Source organism: Cetorhinus maximus, chromosome 10, assembly GCF_964194155.1.
Source record: "Cetorhinus maximus chromosome 10, sCetMax3.hap1.1, whole genome shotgun sequence".
Taxonomy (NCBI): domain Eukaryota; kingdom Metazoa; phylum Chordata; class Chondrichthyes; order Lamniformes; family Cetorhinidae; genus Cetorhinus; species Cetorhinus maximus.
The window spans coordinates 4,725,054-4,744,793 of NC_135888.1; the positions used below are offsets into that span (position 1 = coordinate 4,725,054).

Here is a 19,740-nt window from a genome sequence, read left to right on the forward strand (position 1 = left end):
ATTACCGGTTTTAAACACCCTGTCCCCGTTACCATTATTATTGGGATATTTCTTCTAAACTACGCAAAGCTGGTGCCAGCTTTTGGGATTAATTACAATTGTTTATAGCACGTTTATCCCACTGTTGTCAAATAAATCGGCAGCATTAGACAGGCCACGTTTGCTGTGCATGCTATGATCTAAAAAAAAACCTGACGAATGTGAGGTGTGTTGTCATTGGCGTTAGCTAGATCATGATCAAACGTGGATGACTTGTCCGTCACACACAATTTTAACAGGAAAAGTCACCCGATCCTACTTTATAAAGTTCAAAAATGGATGAAGAATTGATGCAACCAAGGAGTTTGACGATGCGGATGGGTCAGAGGTCAGTTATACACAATGATTATAAAGGGAGTGAGGCTCTGGATCACAACTGTATGTGGTGTTTCGCCTGAGTTAGCGAAGATCGAACAGCAGATAGTCCAAGTGCTCATAAACATCCAGGTTACAGTCCTGTAAGGAGACGAGTCTGGAAATCGCTCTGCAGAGGACGAGACTGGTTGGCGGTAAGGCATCATTTATCCAATGGTGGCGTGATGTTATTCGAGTCAACTGCAAATTTATTAGAGTGTGAAGATTTAGCACCAGTGATTAATTTATGCTTGGCTGATGCATTAATCGTTTGTGAATGTTGCAATATCATATTTCATACACGCCTGCAGACATCCTGTGTATAAGAATGATGTATAATGTATAAACCAACATCTAGACGTTATGATGCCCTGATCGAATGTGCATGTATTAAATATGTATTTATTCAATTAAGCATTCTGCATGTTTTAATTTACATGGGGTCCGTGTAGGACGAGGGCCGATCTTTAAGCAGTTGCAATGTTATTATGTAGATTCGCGACGCTTTAAGGTTATGGATTTTAATCCTTATCATCATGAAGTAGGCTTAAAGAGACAGATAGACAGGAAATTATAAATACTGATTGTAATTGCAGAAAAAAAACGTAGGCCTGGGACACTGAAGGGTAAAACAGACCGTTCTATTGTCAATATTTGACTTAAATGTATTATGTACATTTTTCTGTCAGGACAGAAACTGGGTGTTGGAAAATACTTAAGAGTGAAAAGGATTCGATGTATTGCGCGAATTGTGATAGATCCGTTTGGCGTGATTTTTTTTTAAAAATACGAAAAAGGTAGTTTAAACCGTACTAATCTAACAATTAGCATACCGGCGGTACAGTGGGGACCGGTCCTTTCAAATACAACAGCACTTAGATCGCTTTAGAACGGTTAATCCTGTGCATGGCGAGGTTTCTTTTGTTTTGCAACTCCACTGTGGGTTTTTGTCCTGTTTTTCTGCTCGCTTGATTGACCGTTCAATGGTGGCTAATTATCCAAATGTCGCTTCCAGATAGTTTGACTTACTCCTATAGCGCTCTCCCGTATTATCAGTGCCATATACACTGTCAGAACATATCAGGTTGCATGCCGCCTTCATGTGCTTTCTGCTCACCAGAAACGCTGTATCCATCTCTCGATCGCTTCACTGTCCACGTCCTGTGATATATTTACGTTACGGTAGTTATCTTTGATTCAACAACGTGTGTTGTCAGAATGTTAATAAAAACAGGAAATCGAACTGTTTCATAGAATGGGGCGCTGCTTTATATATCTCGGCCAGAACAAGAGAAATCCATGTGAAAAATAAAAGAACATTATGTACACTGTGATCTGCTGTGCTTATTTCATCCTGGCTTTGGGTGAAGTTTTAAGTTTAACCACCAGGAATCTTGAAATAATCTGTCAATAAAAAACTATTGAAAGAGTTTGTCTTCCACTGTTTAACACTAATTATAAGACTTAGTTTCAGTAAACGTAATTGTCTGTTGTCTGTTTTATAACAATGTGAGATGTTAAGAAATTTGCCGTTCTGATGTCCAATATTGTTTGGATGTAAAACAAGCTAAAACTTAAATAGCAGCTAAACAATATGAGATTAGATTGTGGACAATTGATTTTGTTGTTAAGTTTGTAAAAGGTTCTTCAAAGAGGCCATAATCTTTTCTGTAAGCTCCTTCGATTTTACACCCTGCTTTTGTAACAGCTTTTTTCTAACTCCACGTCATTGTGTTACTAAACCGAAACTATACGTCTCTGTTTCCTATCGTTAAGAAATTCTAAACTAGCCTGAGTACAGTGAGGACTTTTCACTCTGGCCAGTGGGATATTCAGTTTCACACAATCACACTCAGTAGTGTTGGTCAAGCTAGTTAGAAACAACAAAACAAAACAATGCAAACTATTCGGTTTTAACTTTGTGACATCCTACAGGATATAAAGTAAAATAGGAAGTAAACCTCTGTCTGCTTGTAGGTTGTACGTCAATATAACGATACAATTGCTTATAGGTTGTGAACTATATTAAAATCACGGATTATTGGATAACATTACAGTTCGGATCCAGGGCAGTTTGTGTCCAGTGGCATCTCACAATGTGTTACAGACTAAGGCAGCCTTATTTTTGCGATACACGCTGAGTATAGGATCAGGGAATAGCGTTTATATTCACTGTAGAACTAACTTTCCCCGTCATGCCCAATTTCTGCAAATGCAAATCCACCATTCAAGTTTGGGATCAAGTGTCAAATTGGCAAGTTGGAATTGTGTTTGTCGGGTTTTCACCGTATATAAGTTGTCATTTAAAATTACGCTAAGGATGTGCCCTTCCTGTGTGTTCTCAATGATCATTCCAAACTTTTTGTAGGTTAAAATGCCGTGATATGGTATGTGTTCGCCATATTATTTACAAAGTAACTGGACCCGGGGGGCGTACTTAATATCTCTGGCACCTTCACTAGAAAGTTGATAGACTTTTGGGATGTGGGTAGATTGCAGTCTTCAGTTTGTTGAAGGAAATGGACAAAAGCATCACATACATGTAATGGAGCGGGGGACTATAGTTCTTGTAAACGATTAGAACAAGAGGTTTGAAATATATTGCACCCAAGAAGGCTAGCTAACCCAAACTGCTGATTGATCTATAGACTACATTAATGAATCAAGTGTGGAATAAATTGATGTCACAACTAAAGTGTACAGCATAGATCATATTAAACGACAGTATAAAACTCATCAATTGCTGACAGCTTGCACTTGCGTTTTGATGGATTGGGAAGACACCTATTCAACGTCATGAATTACCAAATATGATTGCAAAGCTGATTATCAGCCTGAAAGTTGGCCTTCGCATTGCACGCCTCTCCGCCAAGTAATGGTTTAATTGTGTTTTAATATAAAACCATGGTCAGTGAATCGCTGTTGACTTTAGCTATGTTCCAGAAAGTCTTAATTGTAACATAACATGCCTCCCCACACCATCACACAATAAAATCACACTTACTCTAACGTTTTACAGTAGTAGATTATGAGCATCACCAAGCAGGCTAATGAATTATGCAGGCTCCATTGATTGGCATAGGTACTAACTAATAGGTCTAAGATACTGAGAAAGTAACTTTGAATTTCAATTCGTATTGAGCTTACTTACAAGAGGAAAGAAAAGTCTCGAAACGTAATAAATGACACGTTTGACTAGAACAAGTGGCAGCACGTGCGGAGCACTAGTTAAACCAGGTTTCTTAATGCAAATTATGGAACACAACTGCTTACAAAATGCCTCCCATCACTGAGTACTTTTAGAACTCACATTGTCCGCTACCTTTTAGTATTTGATGAAGGTTTTACCTCCCTCAATCTGCAGCTAAAGAGTTAACTGCTAACTGTTTGTTCCTTTCCCCTCAATGTTTTCTAGAAAATTATATCGAAATTTGGATCTTGCTAAAAAAGTAAACAATCAATAGGTACTTTATATTGCAATTATATTCTTTCCGATGCCAAGAATATATTGCGTTTTGAACAAATCCCTCGTGTCTAATTCCATGGTCCACCTATAGTTCCCCATTGGCCAGCATCCAAACTTAAATCTATCATTGGCACAGTTGTGTTCCGTACAGTTGACCCCAAAGCAGCCTCGCAATGTTAACAGACAGTATTAATTATTCTGGTTTACTGGGTATTAATGGCTTGACCGGTCAGGTCTTCTCAATTGATTAACTAAAGTAACTAATGATTGTAAAGTCCAATATGCTTGAACTGTTTTATCAGTCCAGTCGCCTTGTTAGGGTAGGGAGGTAACAACTGGTCAACAGATGTCAGTCAGGCTGAATTAATGATTAATCTGTTGTACAACAGGGACCAGTTACTACAACAGACTGTGTTCACATCCAGGATCAGACGTCGTCAGCTGACCAGACATCTCCCAACACAGAATGCAGCTGACAACAGGGTCTGTCGGTGTTCCCTGTAACATCTATTTATACCTTAAACTGATATTTGAGGGGTCTGAGTGAACTATTTGGGTTGATGTTTCGACCAAAAAAAGAATTGCTTTCCAAACAGCGGCTTGCAGTAAAAGTCACAGAGCAGATTTCACAGTACACGTGGTCAGAGGTGTGAACAAATCAATTTAACAGATTGATTCCTGTGGTGGGTATGTGAGTTTCGGCTCCTTATTAAGCAAAACGAATAAACACGAGTCAGTAATTTCTTGTACAAACAACGGGAGTTCCTATTCATTTCGGATGATTTTCTAATTAAAAGAAATAATTTGAGCTGCCCGCGGTCTTCCTGCACTAGAGTTTGTTAAATATCTGTGAAACGAAAGCAGTGCACTTAAACTTACCGAGAACCTAAAATTCTAATTAAGTTTAACCTTTCTGAGATACAAAAAAAAATCCACAAATATGTCAGATTCCAGAGAGATCTGTGTCATACTTTAAACTGAAGTGATGTCATCTAGAAACACCTAAACCGATTCTTAGTTTAACGATACAAAAATGAAGCAAATTACACAGTTTACTGAATATTTTTTTAATGAAAGTTTAAGATAAAGAATAAGAATAAAACTTTGGGGCTTGGTACATTTTCTCGAGATTAGTGATACCCGGTGTGTGACTTGTGGGATTAAATACATCGCCCACCCTGGTTTATAACAATAATTCACTATAATTATATTCATTTCATTCGAATAAACATAGCATTTCACTAAACTAAACTACGAGTAGCGAACAAATACCTTTCGAAACATTCTGCCATCTTGTATTCGGGTAAAAGTGATTTGCACGATTGAAAATAACTGCACACTTAAGGAATCTTGGGTTTAGTTCTTTCGGGACGTGTATATTTACCAGGTCTCATAAAAGTGTGACCGTTTTAGGTTAAACCCTCTTTGGTTTTAAGCCTTTTAAGTTTAACCGTTTTTCGCTGAGGTAAGTAAATGGTGTTACACTTTGCCCTGTTCCTGTTGAAACACTTTCCAGCTCGGCTCTAAATTGGCTCAGCTCCTTCTTAGAGCAACAGGATTCCTGTCCCAACAGCTCTTGTCAATTTCACGAAATGTAAAACTGGTTCATTGATGGTTTGGCTCAAAAAATTAACCACAAATTAAGTGCGGCTCTGGTTGTCTTCAGGCTGAATTTGTGAAACTCTCAAAATACTTCGAGGCGAACACTCCCTGGCCCTGTAATAAACATTTAAATGGTGGTGGAAGATGTGCCGAAGATGGGCAGTACTAAAATGGTCATAATCGCACTCAACTCGTATAACTGACCTTTCACCTTTTTGTGTTTGACTTGGCACTTAATTAATCTACTTGCCCGAGAAATATGTTGACGTGTCATCAAAGCAACAATATAGATTTTTTTAAAAAGCAGGATTAGTAATTCGCTATAGTCCCTTTCTCGTTGTGAGAATTATTAAAAATGCCTATATTCCTTTCACATCTTTCTGAAATGGGGTGTAATAACCTGTCCTCCAGTAAAATCTACCAGGAATAGTTAATTAATGAAAGGACCAGCTAATTGCTACTTGAGTTGATGCGTAAAGATGTTAAAGTGCGGTTGGAATAAGGTCGGTTCAATGTGTGAAGTGTACTTTCTAATTTTGTTTAAAAGCGTTTCTGTGTGTGGACCCTTGGACATTTTGGCTGGTTTCTCTAGATCATGAGGCAAGCGCGACATTTAAGTGTTCAATTGAGTTTTAATGAATGGCACAATGTGGTTCTCGAGCCTTTGGTCGCAGGGCTGATGCGCCTAATATATTCTGCAGGTGGCTACATTTAATGAGAAGTGGGAGAGTTGAACCACAGTGTGATATATATATATATAAACAAATAAATTCAAAATGGGAATCTACAATTATTACCAGTAATGAAAAGGATACACATTAACATGGGTATATGACGTAAGCACCAATACATTGACACGAATAAAAGCATTTTAGAAGTTTATCCAACTCTGCTGCCTTACTTGGGTCGAAATCAATTGCAGTAAACAACGCTGAGTGTTAAATGAACACCTTCACAGGCTATTCTCTGACTTCGGTTAACTTCTCATTGTGTTACAGACTTAACCGTACACATCTTGGCCTTGTAATGAATGCCTGCTTGTTCCTTCCCGATATTAAATCTTGATTTCATCATTCAATGGTTAACCGGTTCAGACACACATGAACACACAAGTTCACACATGTAGCAATGTACGTGTCAAATTCATTGTATCTGTTTATTTTCATGATCTGAACACAAAGTTCCAAACACTTTATTAAAAAAACATTTTATATGTAAACGCATATCCTGAAAATAAAGTATGCACTTAACGTTAAAATGAAGTTTAAACCCGGGAAACGATTTATAGTGAAATGCTTTTCCACATGTAGTTGCTTCGTTCGGAAACAAGTTCCTTACAGCCTGCTTTGTATATAAATGCGTGGATATCCATTTGTGATAGTGCAAAAAGCAAAACTAAATCTCGGTTAAAAAAATAAATCTCTGTGTATTCACACAGTTCCAATAATCTAATTTTTTTTTTCAGGGATGGGTAGATTCGGATCAGGTTAAATCCCCAGTCGTTTCATTTTAAAACATTTTAATATGTTTCAGGCCAAACAATAGGGTCGGGGTATCGTGACCCTCCCATCTTCATTAACTGGCACCATTGCGCGGTGTGAACATGCACAAAAGCGATATTTGGAAGGGAAGTAACATATTTTGCTGTTTTGTTGTTATTTTTAAAAAAATAATAATAATGCTGGTCTCCTGAGCTGGAAGCCGAGCCCGCAGAGTAACCAGATACTGTTGTGTCCTGTTTTAACTAAGAAAGCAAATACATCGAACATTCCAGTAACACTTCTGCGTCCAAAAATTTCATTTGTAGACAGATTTCCCGCAGACAAATACCCCCTGCAGCTAACCTCATAACTCCGCTCATAAAAAAAAAGAAAACGTGCAGAAACACATCAAATAAAAGGGGCTCTTTACTTAAAGAGCGACATAATATTTCCTTGAGAGGATACATTAAGCATCTTGAATCCTTTTGATGTGCAAAGGAAATTATGAAATAGTCCACATCTTATTAGCAGCTTCTTGCAGCCTACTGTAAACTCGATTTAAAGTTTTTTTTTGGAGGGGGGGTGGGAAATACGTCTGTTGATTGTAAAAAAAAATGTAGTCAATCCCGGCTGAGAATATTAGCAAAGATTAGGTGGGAAGAATGGGATGGTCGCAGAACTGGGTCCAGTTCGGATGCTGGTTATGTGAATAATTGGCCTTTGCTACAAACATATCAGGAGTTGCAAATCTCCGCATTTCTCAAATGAGTTCGACGGGTTTTTTTTTTGCTTTAGCGTTAAAATCGCGTTTTTACTTGTAAATGCGACGCTGAGAATATTTCCACTTGTTCACACGGGCTCCCTGATTAACCAAATTACCTAGTTCGGACAAATCGTTGCTGTCCAGATCATAATATTCGCATCTAATTAAATCAGACTGGGACGTTTTTTTTTATTATCCTGGCGTAGGATAATTTTGAAGGCAGACTGTTAAAGACCAGGGGGGAGGGGGGAGGGGTAACAGGATATTTCAATCCAGTGAGACACCGTCCCCAATGAATACACACACACACACACACACACAGGGTTATATCGTATTCGGACACTCACGAAGTTGTAAACAATCAGAAAGAAGGATGCACCGACACACATTCGAGTAATGCGATAGCGCTGACAATCAGTTAAACAGCTGTACTTTTTAAACATGTACATCGAGACAGGAAACGTTAGAGGTAGAATACATAGGGCATATAATCATAATTAAGCAGCTTTATTAGTGAATGCTATGCTTGAAATAAATCTTTTATTGTCGACTGGAAAGTTTTTTTTAAAAAATCCCAGTGAAATGTTCTGTGGAGGATTCGGTTCTGTCTGAATGATGTCGTTTATAGTATAGCTGGAGCGGGGGGAGCACAGGCTGGTTTGGCACAGGCCGAAAATCAACACCCATGAATTAATTTCATCACCACATTGAGATAATGAGTTGATTGAACGCTAAAATCGGAGTTGGGGAATGATGAGAAGTTTTTTTTTAAAAAACCAAGCCCTAGTTAAATCTGAGCCTGTTAATATCCTCTTTCTAAAATGACATTAATTACTCATTATTAAACTCATTGGTAAAGGTTGACCTGTCGTTCATGCTGAATGGACACTACGTTCAGAACAGCGAGGGAGACACCCGATCACTATTGCAAACTCATTGAGTTGTATCCCAGACTTCAGTTAAGTACAGAGCATGGACAAGTGGGACATAACTAAACTGGAACCTTCCAGTCATGACACATACAATCCTCTTTAGTAATAGGTATTTCCATTTATACCGAATTACACGTTAGTGTTAAAAGGAGAGTGTTTTAATGATTTATATGAATATTTCATTTTGTATTTACGTGTGGTGTTGAGCTGGTGGAGTGTGGTACATTGTGATGTGGAGTTCCCATAACACCCACTCTTCACGTCTTGGGATCCAGCTTCTGAAATGAAATATAGGCGCTGAGACCATGACAAATGAAGTTGTCAGTAGGCAGTAACTTCTGTTCAATTAAAGCAGGTAGGTTTTACGTCCCTCCCATACATAGCCCGACATCCACACGTTGACTCATTTAAATGATGTTGCTGAAGTTTACCAGGAGCCTATAAGTCCAGGTGTTTGCTTTACGGTTGTTCGGTTTAATGAAAAAGAAAACTTCTCTCACATTTCTCTGGGATCACGAGGTCAAATGCTTACGTAAGTCAAATTTCAACTCGAGCCATTAGTGTGAGAATGGTAACAGTTCCTAATGGCCGAGGCTGAAACGCTCCGGTCCTGCTCGCGTGCTGCATCTTTTGTTGTTCCCGGCAAGTTTGTGAGCGCCTCCTGCTGACTAACTTGAACGCTCCCCTTCTATCAGACGTGGGAGGTGATGTATGCATTGGAGAGCAGAGACGGCGTGTGGGTGAAGGGCCTCAGACATTCAGGACTGTACATTAGAAAATCACTTTGAGGCGTCGACGTCCCCCAACCTCCCACCGGCCCCGGTGACTGTGAGAAATTAAAACTGTGAATGCAACGCTGCCGAAGTGTTTTTTTTTTAGGTTGTTTCATGAACGTTATCACATTGTTAAAAGTTTTTAGGCCGTTTAGTCGATAAACATGCATTGTGATGACACACTGGAGTGAAATCTTGTACTCCTTCTGCCTATCAGTGTTAACAATCCCTCCCTCTCTCCCACTCACCCCCGTGTATTTAAATTCGAACATACATATTCACTTCAACTTCCCATCACTGATAATTACGAACAGCCTTTTCCACGGGAAGAAAAAAAACAGCAACTGTTTAGCAAATGAAATGCAACTGAACTTAACTAAAACCTTAGCAGGAAGAGAGACTCAGACAGAGCAGCAAACCTAAACATGATCCACAATCAAAATGTGCCATCAATGCACCATTAAATTGCTTGTGTAAGCATATTATTTGCAATTTAATCTATTATCCAATCATTTCATTTAGAAAAAAAAAGCGCACGAAAATAAAACGCCTGATTATTGTAGTCGAAAAAATTACTGATGAGCGTTTCAAAATAAAGGCAGAGTTACAAGAGCAATAACGATGATTAATTACAGCGTGTCAATCACAGTACATGAAGATACAAAACCAAAATCAAGCAATATATTAGGCGCCAAGAGCAATTACAGGTTTTAATTCACGGTTTAATTTATATCAAATGAAGTACTTCCATTTTCTATTCTGATAAAATCATTTAAGTAGGGAGGAATATAGTGATCGTTAATGTCACCTATTAATATCAAGAGATTTGCTAGATAATTGTAACTAATCTACAACCTGTCAGTTATCTGTGCAAACCTCGATCCCGTGGATTAAGCAGTCTGCGATTTGAATTCTATTGTTAGGAGTTAGTCACGGTTGCTGGCTGAAAGCTGGTACCTTTGTGTGTTAGTGTGGTAGCCTGGCTGACAGCAGATGGTACAGGAGATGGTGACGTTTACACGGAGAGGCTGTTTCTTGCAGCTCCAGGCCTACGATTTGTTCACCTGTCACCTTTTACCCGGCGCAGGAAATCCAACTTGCAGACACAATCTACACTATCAACATCTCCAGCGAGCACACGCTCCTGTTTTACTTCCAGAACAGCCCTAGACAATCAATGTAATGATTACATTTCAACCGTTATTTTTTTTTTTAACCTACTGGCCCATAAGCTAATTTAAATCTTCCCGTGAACATGTTCAGCAGAAGCGAATGCAGACCGTACTTTATTGGCACAAAATTAAAAAAAAAAATTAAACTATAATTCCCCTCATTTGGTATGCAGAGAGAATCCCCACCTATAGTTAGCGCTATGGATTAAATGACAACTGAAACTCTGCCAGGACCTGTCTATCTGTCTATACACGTGGATTCCATGTAACCATGACCTTGCAAATTGACAGAGGCAGGACCGTGGACAAATACAATTTGCGAGATAAATAAACACATACAGTATATACATGTTCGACCCTATGGATTAGATCTGGCGCTGGTTTCACTTTAGCTTTTGTTTGAATTACAGCTGTATCCAGTATGGCCCCCGGCTTCTCTGTAATCACCACAGAAAGCCTTGATTTCCAAGTTTAATCTTGTTCTGATTGGGCACGCTCGGCTCCCTGGGCTAACATGATTATTTCTGTTTTCTAAGGCGATCTGGTTGTAGTCTGTGTCAAACAAGGTTCCCAACACCCACCGTGCGTTATGTTTAATGGTTGGCGCAATCAGCTATATTTGCAATACATGTCGTGTGAATATTCCGATAGGAATTATTTTAATTGCAATGCAGAAAAGAAAGTTCAGACGTTACGCCTGGGATCCACGAATTGGGGATTTAACGATAACATGGTATCGGGCTAACGCTTGGCTCATTTTTCAGTTACCGTAGGATCCAAAATCCTGACTGTTGTGGGAAAACACCGTCTGAACGTATATGTTTATATTCCATTTGGCGCTTTAAATTGTAATTATACTTCAAAGAAATGATTTAAACTGAAAGTGCTAAAAATGACATCTAGTTTAGGATGTACTGCAAACCCACTAGGCAGAAGGGAGATGAAGCTGCAGAAAGGACTCTCAGAAGTGCAGAACATTCATTTGCCTCAGATTACCCCTGCGACGTATTCAAAGCTTCCCCATAGGCGCACACGAGTTCCCTTTGTCACAAAAAGGGAATAAACTTTCATCTGTTAGAAATGGAGATTTACAACGGAAGCACGAGTAAGTAGAAAAATAATGCACCAAATCGTTTATCTCCGGATTATTCAAACATGTAACAACTTTGATCAATTATTTGTTTATTGACGAAAGGTCTGTGCATTTACATAACGCCCATTGACTATAACTGCTATGCACTACATGTATTTGCATTTTAAGTTTACAACGTGTGGGTCCCACCAGTAATACGTACACACAGGATTTCTAGAGTTAAATTATAGATGCAACACTTCAATTTGTTAATTTACAAACTGCTTTTCAATTGCATTGGGAATCATTACCTACAGAATTATCAATATCTACAAATTGTCCCCTGGTTTTGTACTCAGGAAAGGAAACACTTACCAATTCAGATGCTGTCAGCAAGGTATTGTAATTAGAAAGAGACCCGCTTGTAAACGGGCAAAGGGTTTGTTTTAATGGTTTTATTAAACGACTATTCAAGTACTGCAGCATTAACTCCCTCTGCAATGAAGCAAAAATCATAGGACAGTTTGGAATAATCATTGCACGGTGTTCTCTAAACAGACCATGCCCGTGTACTTTATTCAATTGTGTGCTGTCCCATGCACCGTGATTTTATACGTTGGTCAATATTAAAACAACTCGATCACACAAACACATTTTCTCCCTGTCTTTCTCTCTCTCTCTCTCTCTCTCACACACACACACATAATATATATCTAATGTTTACAATGGGTGGAGTATTTGTATGAATGCTGCTATTGGTCACAGGTCTCTCGTTACTACAAACTTCTCTATGGTCCCAACTGCAGCTACATCACAATCCCCAGGAGGTTCCGACTTGGACAATAATACCCCCTGCGTTCAAAAAATCCTCTTGCCATTCCCGTTACCTCGTTCTCTTTCTCTAATACCTAATTTTATATATGTGTATACGTATATATATATATATATATTCCACGTTAGTCTAATTATATATTCCGCAGTTAGTCGAATTTGTTTTTTTTTCCTTCTATGAACCCAAGTGACTGAGTTGGCTGACACATGGCAAGCAAACGCCAACATGTTTTCGGGTCATTCAAACATTTCTCCCAATCATGAAGTCTCGTTTGCAAGGCAGGCCGCCGCCCAAAGGCGACCATCCCTCTCCGTGTGTCTGGCACGGCTCAGAGCTGCAAGCGGTCCTGTGGACACTGACACCCAATGGGGTAAAACATATCTTCGGCCATGTTTTGTGCAGTATTCCAATAGTTACAGACTTAACCCCCACCTAGTCATGGAGCCTCACAACTGAGTCTGAATTTCGTTGCCCTTTGGAAAAATAATTACACCGCACCCACTGGATTTGTCATAAAGTATCTTGCATGTATATAGCCAACCAATTAGTTACAATGTTAACTTGATACATGGCACAGTGGGGCATGCCATTGATTGGTCGTCTGATTATATAGTTTCTGTAGAGTAAGTCACATTTCTGGCCATTTAACTTGTACTAATATGGGCTAGAGTCGTCAAGAAGACCTTTGTAAAGATAAATCTGGATAAAAAAACAAGCAGTTTGGTACTTAAATTGCTGCTATCTACAGAGTTTAATGTGTCTACACGAGCCCATCAAGTAGAGTTATAGAGTTTACAGCACGGAAAGAGGCTCTTCGGCCCATCATGTCCATCCCGGCCATCAAGCCCCGATCTACTTGAACCCTATTTCCCAGCCCTTGCCCGTAGCCTAGTATGCTATGGCGTTTCACGTGTTCATCTAAATACTTCTTAAATGTTGTGACGGTTCCCGCCTCTACTAACCTTTCAGGCAGAGAGTTCCAGATAACCCCCGCCCACCCTCTGGGTGATTTTTTTCCCCCCTCAAATCCTCTCTTATCCTCCTGCCCCTTACATTAAATCTATGCTCCCTGGTTATTGACCCCCTCCAATAAGGGGAAACGTTTCTTCCTATCTACCCTATCTATGCCCCTTATACGCCTGGTTAAGTGAAACTGCGTTGTATGCTGTGGCCGCTGTGGTATGAAATCTCCTCGTTGGTTTTAAAACGGTGCTCTGCCCTTTGTTTTATATTTGGACACTGGCAATCTGAAATGCTGCCCTCAACAAATAGCAAATGACCACCGACCATGTTTCATAGAAGCATGGGATCACGGAATGGTTACAGCACAGGAGGAGGCCATTGGGCCAGTCCTGTCCGTGCTAGCTCTCTGAAGGAGCAAGCCTGCCTCTCACTGCCCCGCCCCTTTCCCCACAGTCCAACTTCTCTTATTCTTCCTCAGGTGTTCAACCAATTTGCTTTTGAAATCCCAGCTAAATCTGCTTCCCCCAGCCTCTAACAGGACGTCCCAAACCCGAACCCCTGGCTGCTCCAGGAGGGATATTTCCTTACGCCATCATTGCTTCTGTTGCAAATATCTTAAATCAGTGTCCTCTGGTTCTCGACCCTTCCGCCAACAGGCAGAGTGTCTCCCTACCAACTCTAGACCCCTCATGATGTTAAACATGATCAAATTTCAATGTTCCCTTCTGTAAGCAGAAGAACCCCAGCTTCACCAGACTAGCCTCCGATCCTTGGAACCGCACTCGTTCCTGCACCCCTTCGTGTCCTTCCCCAAAGTGCGGTGCCCAGAATTGGACACAAAACCGAATCCGAACCCATGTTTTATAAAGGGTTCATCACAACGTCTGTGCTTTTCTGCTCTATGCCTCTATCTACTGTGTAAAGACCACGATCCCAAACGCCTTGGATCCCAAACCACTTTCTCAACCTGGCCGGACACCTTCAGCGTGGACAAATGCCCCCAGGTCTCTCTGTTTCTGCACCCCCACTCCCCCTTCGTTTTTCCGGCCAACGTGAATCGCTCCTCACTTCTCTGCATTACATGTCATCTGCCACGTGTCCGCCCATTCCACCAGCCCGCCTCTGTCCCCTTGCAGTCTATCACTATCCTTTCCACACTTCTCAACACCTCCAGGTTTGGGTGAAACTTTTATCTAATTTTTTTTACATTGGTCACTGCGGCCCAAGAACAGTTGACAGACAGCTGTGATGTAAGTCGGTTCCAGATGATACAAGATGCATGGCCTGTTCCGGTGATGGATATCACTTGCAAGGGCTATAGGGTATGCATGCGGATTCAATCAACGGAATAAAACTGCAGTGATAATATGGATCTCCTACCCCCCCTCCCGCCCCACTTATAATGCACTATATTTTTTAAAGGGGAAGATTGAAAATGCGCTTAAAGAGTTGGATTGGCTCTTGCGAACAGACGACGAGTAACGAATACACCTGCCCCATGCAGTTGAGTCCACATATTGTGTCATTCTAATCCAATTTAAAGCAAGTGATAATCGATCACTGGAAATTGCTTGGAATCCCAGTTTTGTCCCGCATCTTTGTCAGTGGATGTCCTGTGCTGTGCAATCGATTTAACTGTTGTAAACACGCAGGAGAGGGTGTGTGTGTGTGTGCTCCTGGAGTCTGCACTTTCTGTTTATTATACGTGACTGCCTGAAGTTTTATGGTAGCTTTTGGAAAGTAGCTATCTAGCGAAGTCGAGTTACCCAGGGTCATTACTGCAATGACCCGAACGCGTGTGGTATGCTCGAGATTGATTTAAAGGGTAACGATGAGACGGACTAATTACGACCCTGCGCCTTTAAGTCTGTAAAAAACAAAATGTTGAACTCTCCCAATGTTTCTCTCCCCTCCTCCTCCTCCTCTATGGCACCTCAGCAGTTTCCCTTTAAAAGTAAAAAGCCCTCAGCACGCGTTGCTATAATAGGAAGGAGGTGACGTCCAGACAGCCAATGGGCACCCGAGGGGGGCGGCGACCGACGTGTCCCGGTAGAAAAGGCGCGGAGCCGGCGCTGGTCGGAGCTGTCAATCAAAGAGAGAAAGGGAAAAAAAAGCTTTGCAAGTCAGTGGCGTTAAAGGATTACACTAAATGCAGAACGGACTCCTCCTCCCTAATTACTCACACAAGGCTTTGCTTTGCAGAAGAGTAACTTACTAAAAACAACAAGCCTTCAAGTCTGCAGCTTTTTTTTTTGCATCGAGATCAGACATTGCAAAACCCCTGGTTTTTTTTTTCCATGTGATCAACTATCGACAACACATCCTGATGGGAGCTGTTTAAAGAGAGCGGGCTTCTCTTTCCCCCCTTTTAAAAAAAAAACCGTTCCAAGTGACGTGATTATTTGTCTTTTCTTTCCTTCTTCTTCTTTTACTCCCTTTTTAAGACCGGACCTGTGGCTTGACCTCGTTTTTATTTTTTTTTTCTTCTTCCCCCACCCCCCCCCCAAAAAAAAAACCCAAAAAATTGAGGGTGAGATTTAGAGAACCGGTGCCTAAATGCATGGGCTAGGTCTGCGACTTATGGAAGTCCTGGGCTCGAAACCTGAACAAGACACGTGTAATTTCCGTCAATCAGCGATGCTTTTCCACGGAATTTCGGGGGGTGAAATGCAGGGAGTTATGGAGCAGATGGAAAGACGATCCAAGAACGAGCCAGCCATCAGCTCGGGGGTAGACATGGGGGAGAGAGAAACGGTAGGCAACAAGAGCTTAATACAATAATAATAATAATAATAATAATAAAAATCCTATCGAGGACTGCCCTGGGATTGGGCAATTGTTATTTTAAAAATCATGTTATGCACCTACGCTTCACGAAGTTCTGTATATTTTTTTAAAAATTCATTTTGTGTGCAGTATCCGTATAATCGAGCGCATATTAACTGCAAAGATACCAAAATGTCTAATGTTAAAGCTAAATCATCAGGAGTCAGTTTGGAGTCTTACCGACATCATCTGGGGTATCTGTCCGATTTGTACGATTTCATTAGGCATTAAAATTAATCAATTTAAATGAAGATGTACTTGGGGAGGTGGGGGAGACCCAGCAACTTTTAGAGAATTCAAACCAGTCTTTAAAAACTCTACCTACGAGCAGATCCGACCAGTTTGGATTGTAATCCAACTTTTAAAAAAAAAGTAATAGAAATTCGAAGGTTTGCCTTGAATTCGATGAAGTTTTCTTTTCACATTGAAACGCTGATTAAAGCTAGTTCAGACCAAGGACGATGGGGAGGGGGGTGGGTGGGCGGAATTACTGAAAAAATCAAAACACGGTGGCTGAAGATATTTTGTCGGAATGTATATCGCTTAATATTAAGCTTTTGAGTTAAAAGATGAAACAAAATGTGGGTTAACTTCGTAAAATCTATCAATTGAATCTAAGGACATAACCTAACGCATTTGGCAACTAGCTCCCATCGAATGCTCTTCAAAACGGTTCCCGGGATTTGTTTGGAACACACATGCTCGCTTTGAGTTCATTCGGACACGTCTATTTTACACCACCGCTTGCAAAGAATTGTCCGTAATGGGTTGTTTCACTAGGGTCACTCAGTCTTCAGGATGAGCCCAGCTCAGGAAAGGCCTGTATCATAAATAATAACACATGTCATAAAACCGCGACTTCAAATGTGACAGTTATTACAAGAGAATGTGATTAATAGTTTGGGGAAGGAAATAGGGATCCATAATATGCAAAATACATTCGATAAAGTGGAATTGGTGGCGGGCATATTCTGCACTTCAGCACTGGTGAGATGTCTTAAACTGCAGTTGTAGGGATGGATGTAAACTAGGGTCTTTGTGTATAGCGGAGCAGGTAGACCAGGGTTACTTATGTAGTTGTTCCTTTGAATGTCTGTGAGAATTTGAACGTATTGGTATCTCAAGGGCCGGCACAAGTAATAAATGTGCGATATTTACCACGCGGCGAATTGAGAGAATGAAACGCGTATTTGCAATTTTGATGAATTGCATATATATTCGTCATTCGGTTATAATCAGTAACTTGTTACTAAACAGCACAGCTTCGGTTAGAACAAATCCTGAAACTTTTTTTTTTAGACTTGTGTCCATTATATCATTTGCAACTTAAATAAAAAAATAAATAAAATAAAACGTTGCAGTGGAACTCAGTCCACCACACTTGAAAAAAATGATCTGATACACGGTTGATTTAATGGATGGTCTTAGCTCTTTTCCCAGATGGTAAGATGTAACCCTGTCTCTGGTGCGTTGCCAAGTGGGTGCTGATGGGGTATATCCCGCTGGTGTTTTTGCAGACTATGCCGTCCATTAGTAGCGAGAGACCGGCTGTGTGTGCAGGCTGTGGGGGGAAGATCTCAGACCGTTATTATCTGCTGGCTGTGGACAAACAGTGGCACATGCGCTGCCTCAAGTGCTGTGAATGTAAACTGGCCCTGGAATCCGAACTGACCTGCTTCGCTAAGGATGGCAGCATCTATTGCAAAGAGGATTACTACAGGTACCTAGACATGTTTTTTAAAAAAAAACACAGTCAAAATGTCAGCTATAACCTGGAGCGAATCAGAGGCCCAATATTTTGCATGCAGAATATTACAATTTTACAAGAATTAGGTGGAATAGTTGGACTTGGACTGATACCTCCCCCCCTCCTCCTCCTCCTCCTCCTCCCTAGGTAACCTTAAACATTACTGCCATCCTTATCTGAACCCATGTGCGTAAACTAAAGACTTTTTTTTAAAAATAATAAGTAGTTCAGAACAAATAGCGTATTTGTTACCTACTGAAGCCGAGGCAAAGTGGGAGCTTTTCTTTCAAGTGACGAACTGGGCCGGAATAATTTATGCAGGGCCTTGTCTTTAATTGTTTTAGGCAATGAGATACCAAGGTTTAAGGTGTATTTACTGCAGAGTCCTGTTTACAATGCTGAGGAATACAGCAAAGCCAGAGGATTATCCATCTCCGATAGAGATGACTCCGGATACTTAATACAAGCACCCAATTAAATTTATGCAAGGCCGAAGTCGCTTGTAGCAGCTACTGGAGGCACTTAATACACATTTATTTATTTTTAAAAAAAAAGCAAGATATTGGCACTAAACACGTCAAAAATAGAGTACAATAAAAACAGCGAAATGTGGCTTCTGTTAAGTATTCTAATTATGCTTAATTGTGTTCTAATTGCGTTAGATAAAATTTAATGGCAGCGACTATGAATCGTGCAGTTAAATATGAGCGAATGAACATCATCCAGCGACAAAAGTCTGTTAGAATAAACCGACAGAACACAAAACATTCCCAATTCATCGGGCAGCTATTTTAGCAACTGAGAAGCAGGCACCAACCTGCGGTTATCTGGTTTAATTGTGCTGGGGCTGTTTGTGACATTAAATGGACTATGAGATATTAGTTAACGATTGTCTGAATTTAACCTGTGGCGAAATGCAGAGCGGTGCGCGCTGTTTTGTTTCGACCGAACAGGTTCACCCTGTAGTTTTTTTCCCAGCTCTCGATATTGGGTAGGGACGGAGACAGAAAATAAACCCTCCAGAACTGGTGGCAGACCAGGCACGAGTTTTCTGTTGTCCATTACTGCACTAAAGAACATGTTTCCGCCTTTTTATTGTAACGCAATGAAATACTACATGCCCCCGCATTAATATGCGAATACTGGAAAACCAGAACCTTTCGAAAGTTGGGGCACACGTGAGTCTGTGGATGAGAATATTGGGGGGGGGGAGGTGGGGAAATGATCATCTAATTGACAAAATCCACATTCAGCGCCAATTAAGTGAACCCTTAAAGTAAAATGCTGCTGGTAATAAACATATCTAAAAATCAGGACTGTTTACTCGGAGTTTTCACACGTAACCGTCAGACAATTCCGCAGTACACTCTTTTTATTTACATAGTTCATTTAAATAGTTAATTTTTAAATGATGCGGTTTTGCACCGAGCGTAATGTTTTATGCATGATCTTCTAATGAGAGGACCGCGCCACGCAATTTAAAGCAACTCGCCAAATTCAGCCCTGGTGTTTATTTGAGCAAGCATGTCCTTTTACAGCAGGCACCGAATTAGCCAAGTATATCTGACATGTTACACGAAACAGAATAAATGCGCAGCGTTTGTGGAAGATGGGAAGGAGTCACGTAGATATGTTTATGCTCAAGCTAAAAATGAAAGTTAATAACAGCGATGCCATTAAATTATCACAACCTTTAGCGGCAGAAGTTAAAGTTTGAG

At 40.4% G+C, this 19,740-nt stretch overlaps 1 protein-coding gene across 5 annotated transcripts in view; it reads left to right on the top strand.

The window, feature by feature from the left end:
* Positions 1 to 224: 224 nt before the first annotated feature.
* The window catches only part of lhx2b (LIM homeobox 2b), a 70,653-nt gene continuing 51,137 nt past the window's right edge, over positions 225 to 19,740 (top strand). For 3 of the 5 annotated variants that reach the window (XR_013577720.1, XM_078549851.1, XM_078549848.1), the window contains exons 1-2: positions 15,549 to 16,203; positions 17,793 to 17,995. Coding sequence is in view for 4 of the 5 variants with exons in the window: in XM_078549851.1 (XP_078405977.1) it covers positions 16,006 to 16,203; positions 17,793 to 17,995 (401 nt within the window). In the remaining variant the exon portion in view is untranslated. Of the gene's footprint in view, positions 549 to 15,548; positions 16,204 to 17,015; positions 17,263 to 17,792; positions 17,996 to 19,740 lie in introns of those variants that run through there. The other 2 variants (XM_078549850.1, XM_078549849.1) reach the window with 2 other exon arrangements.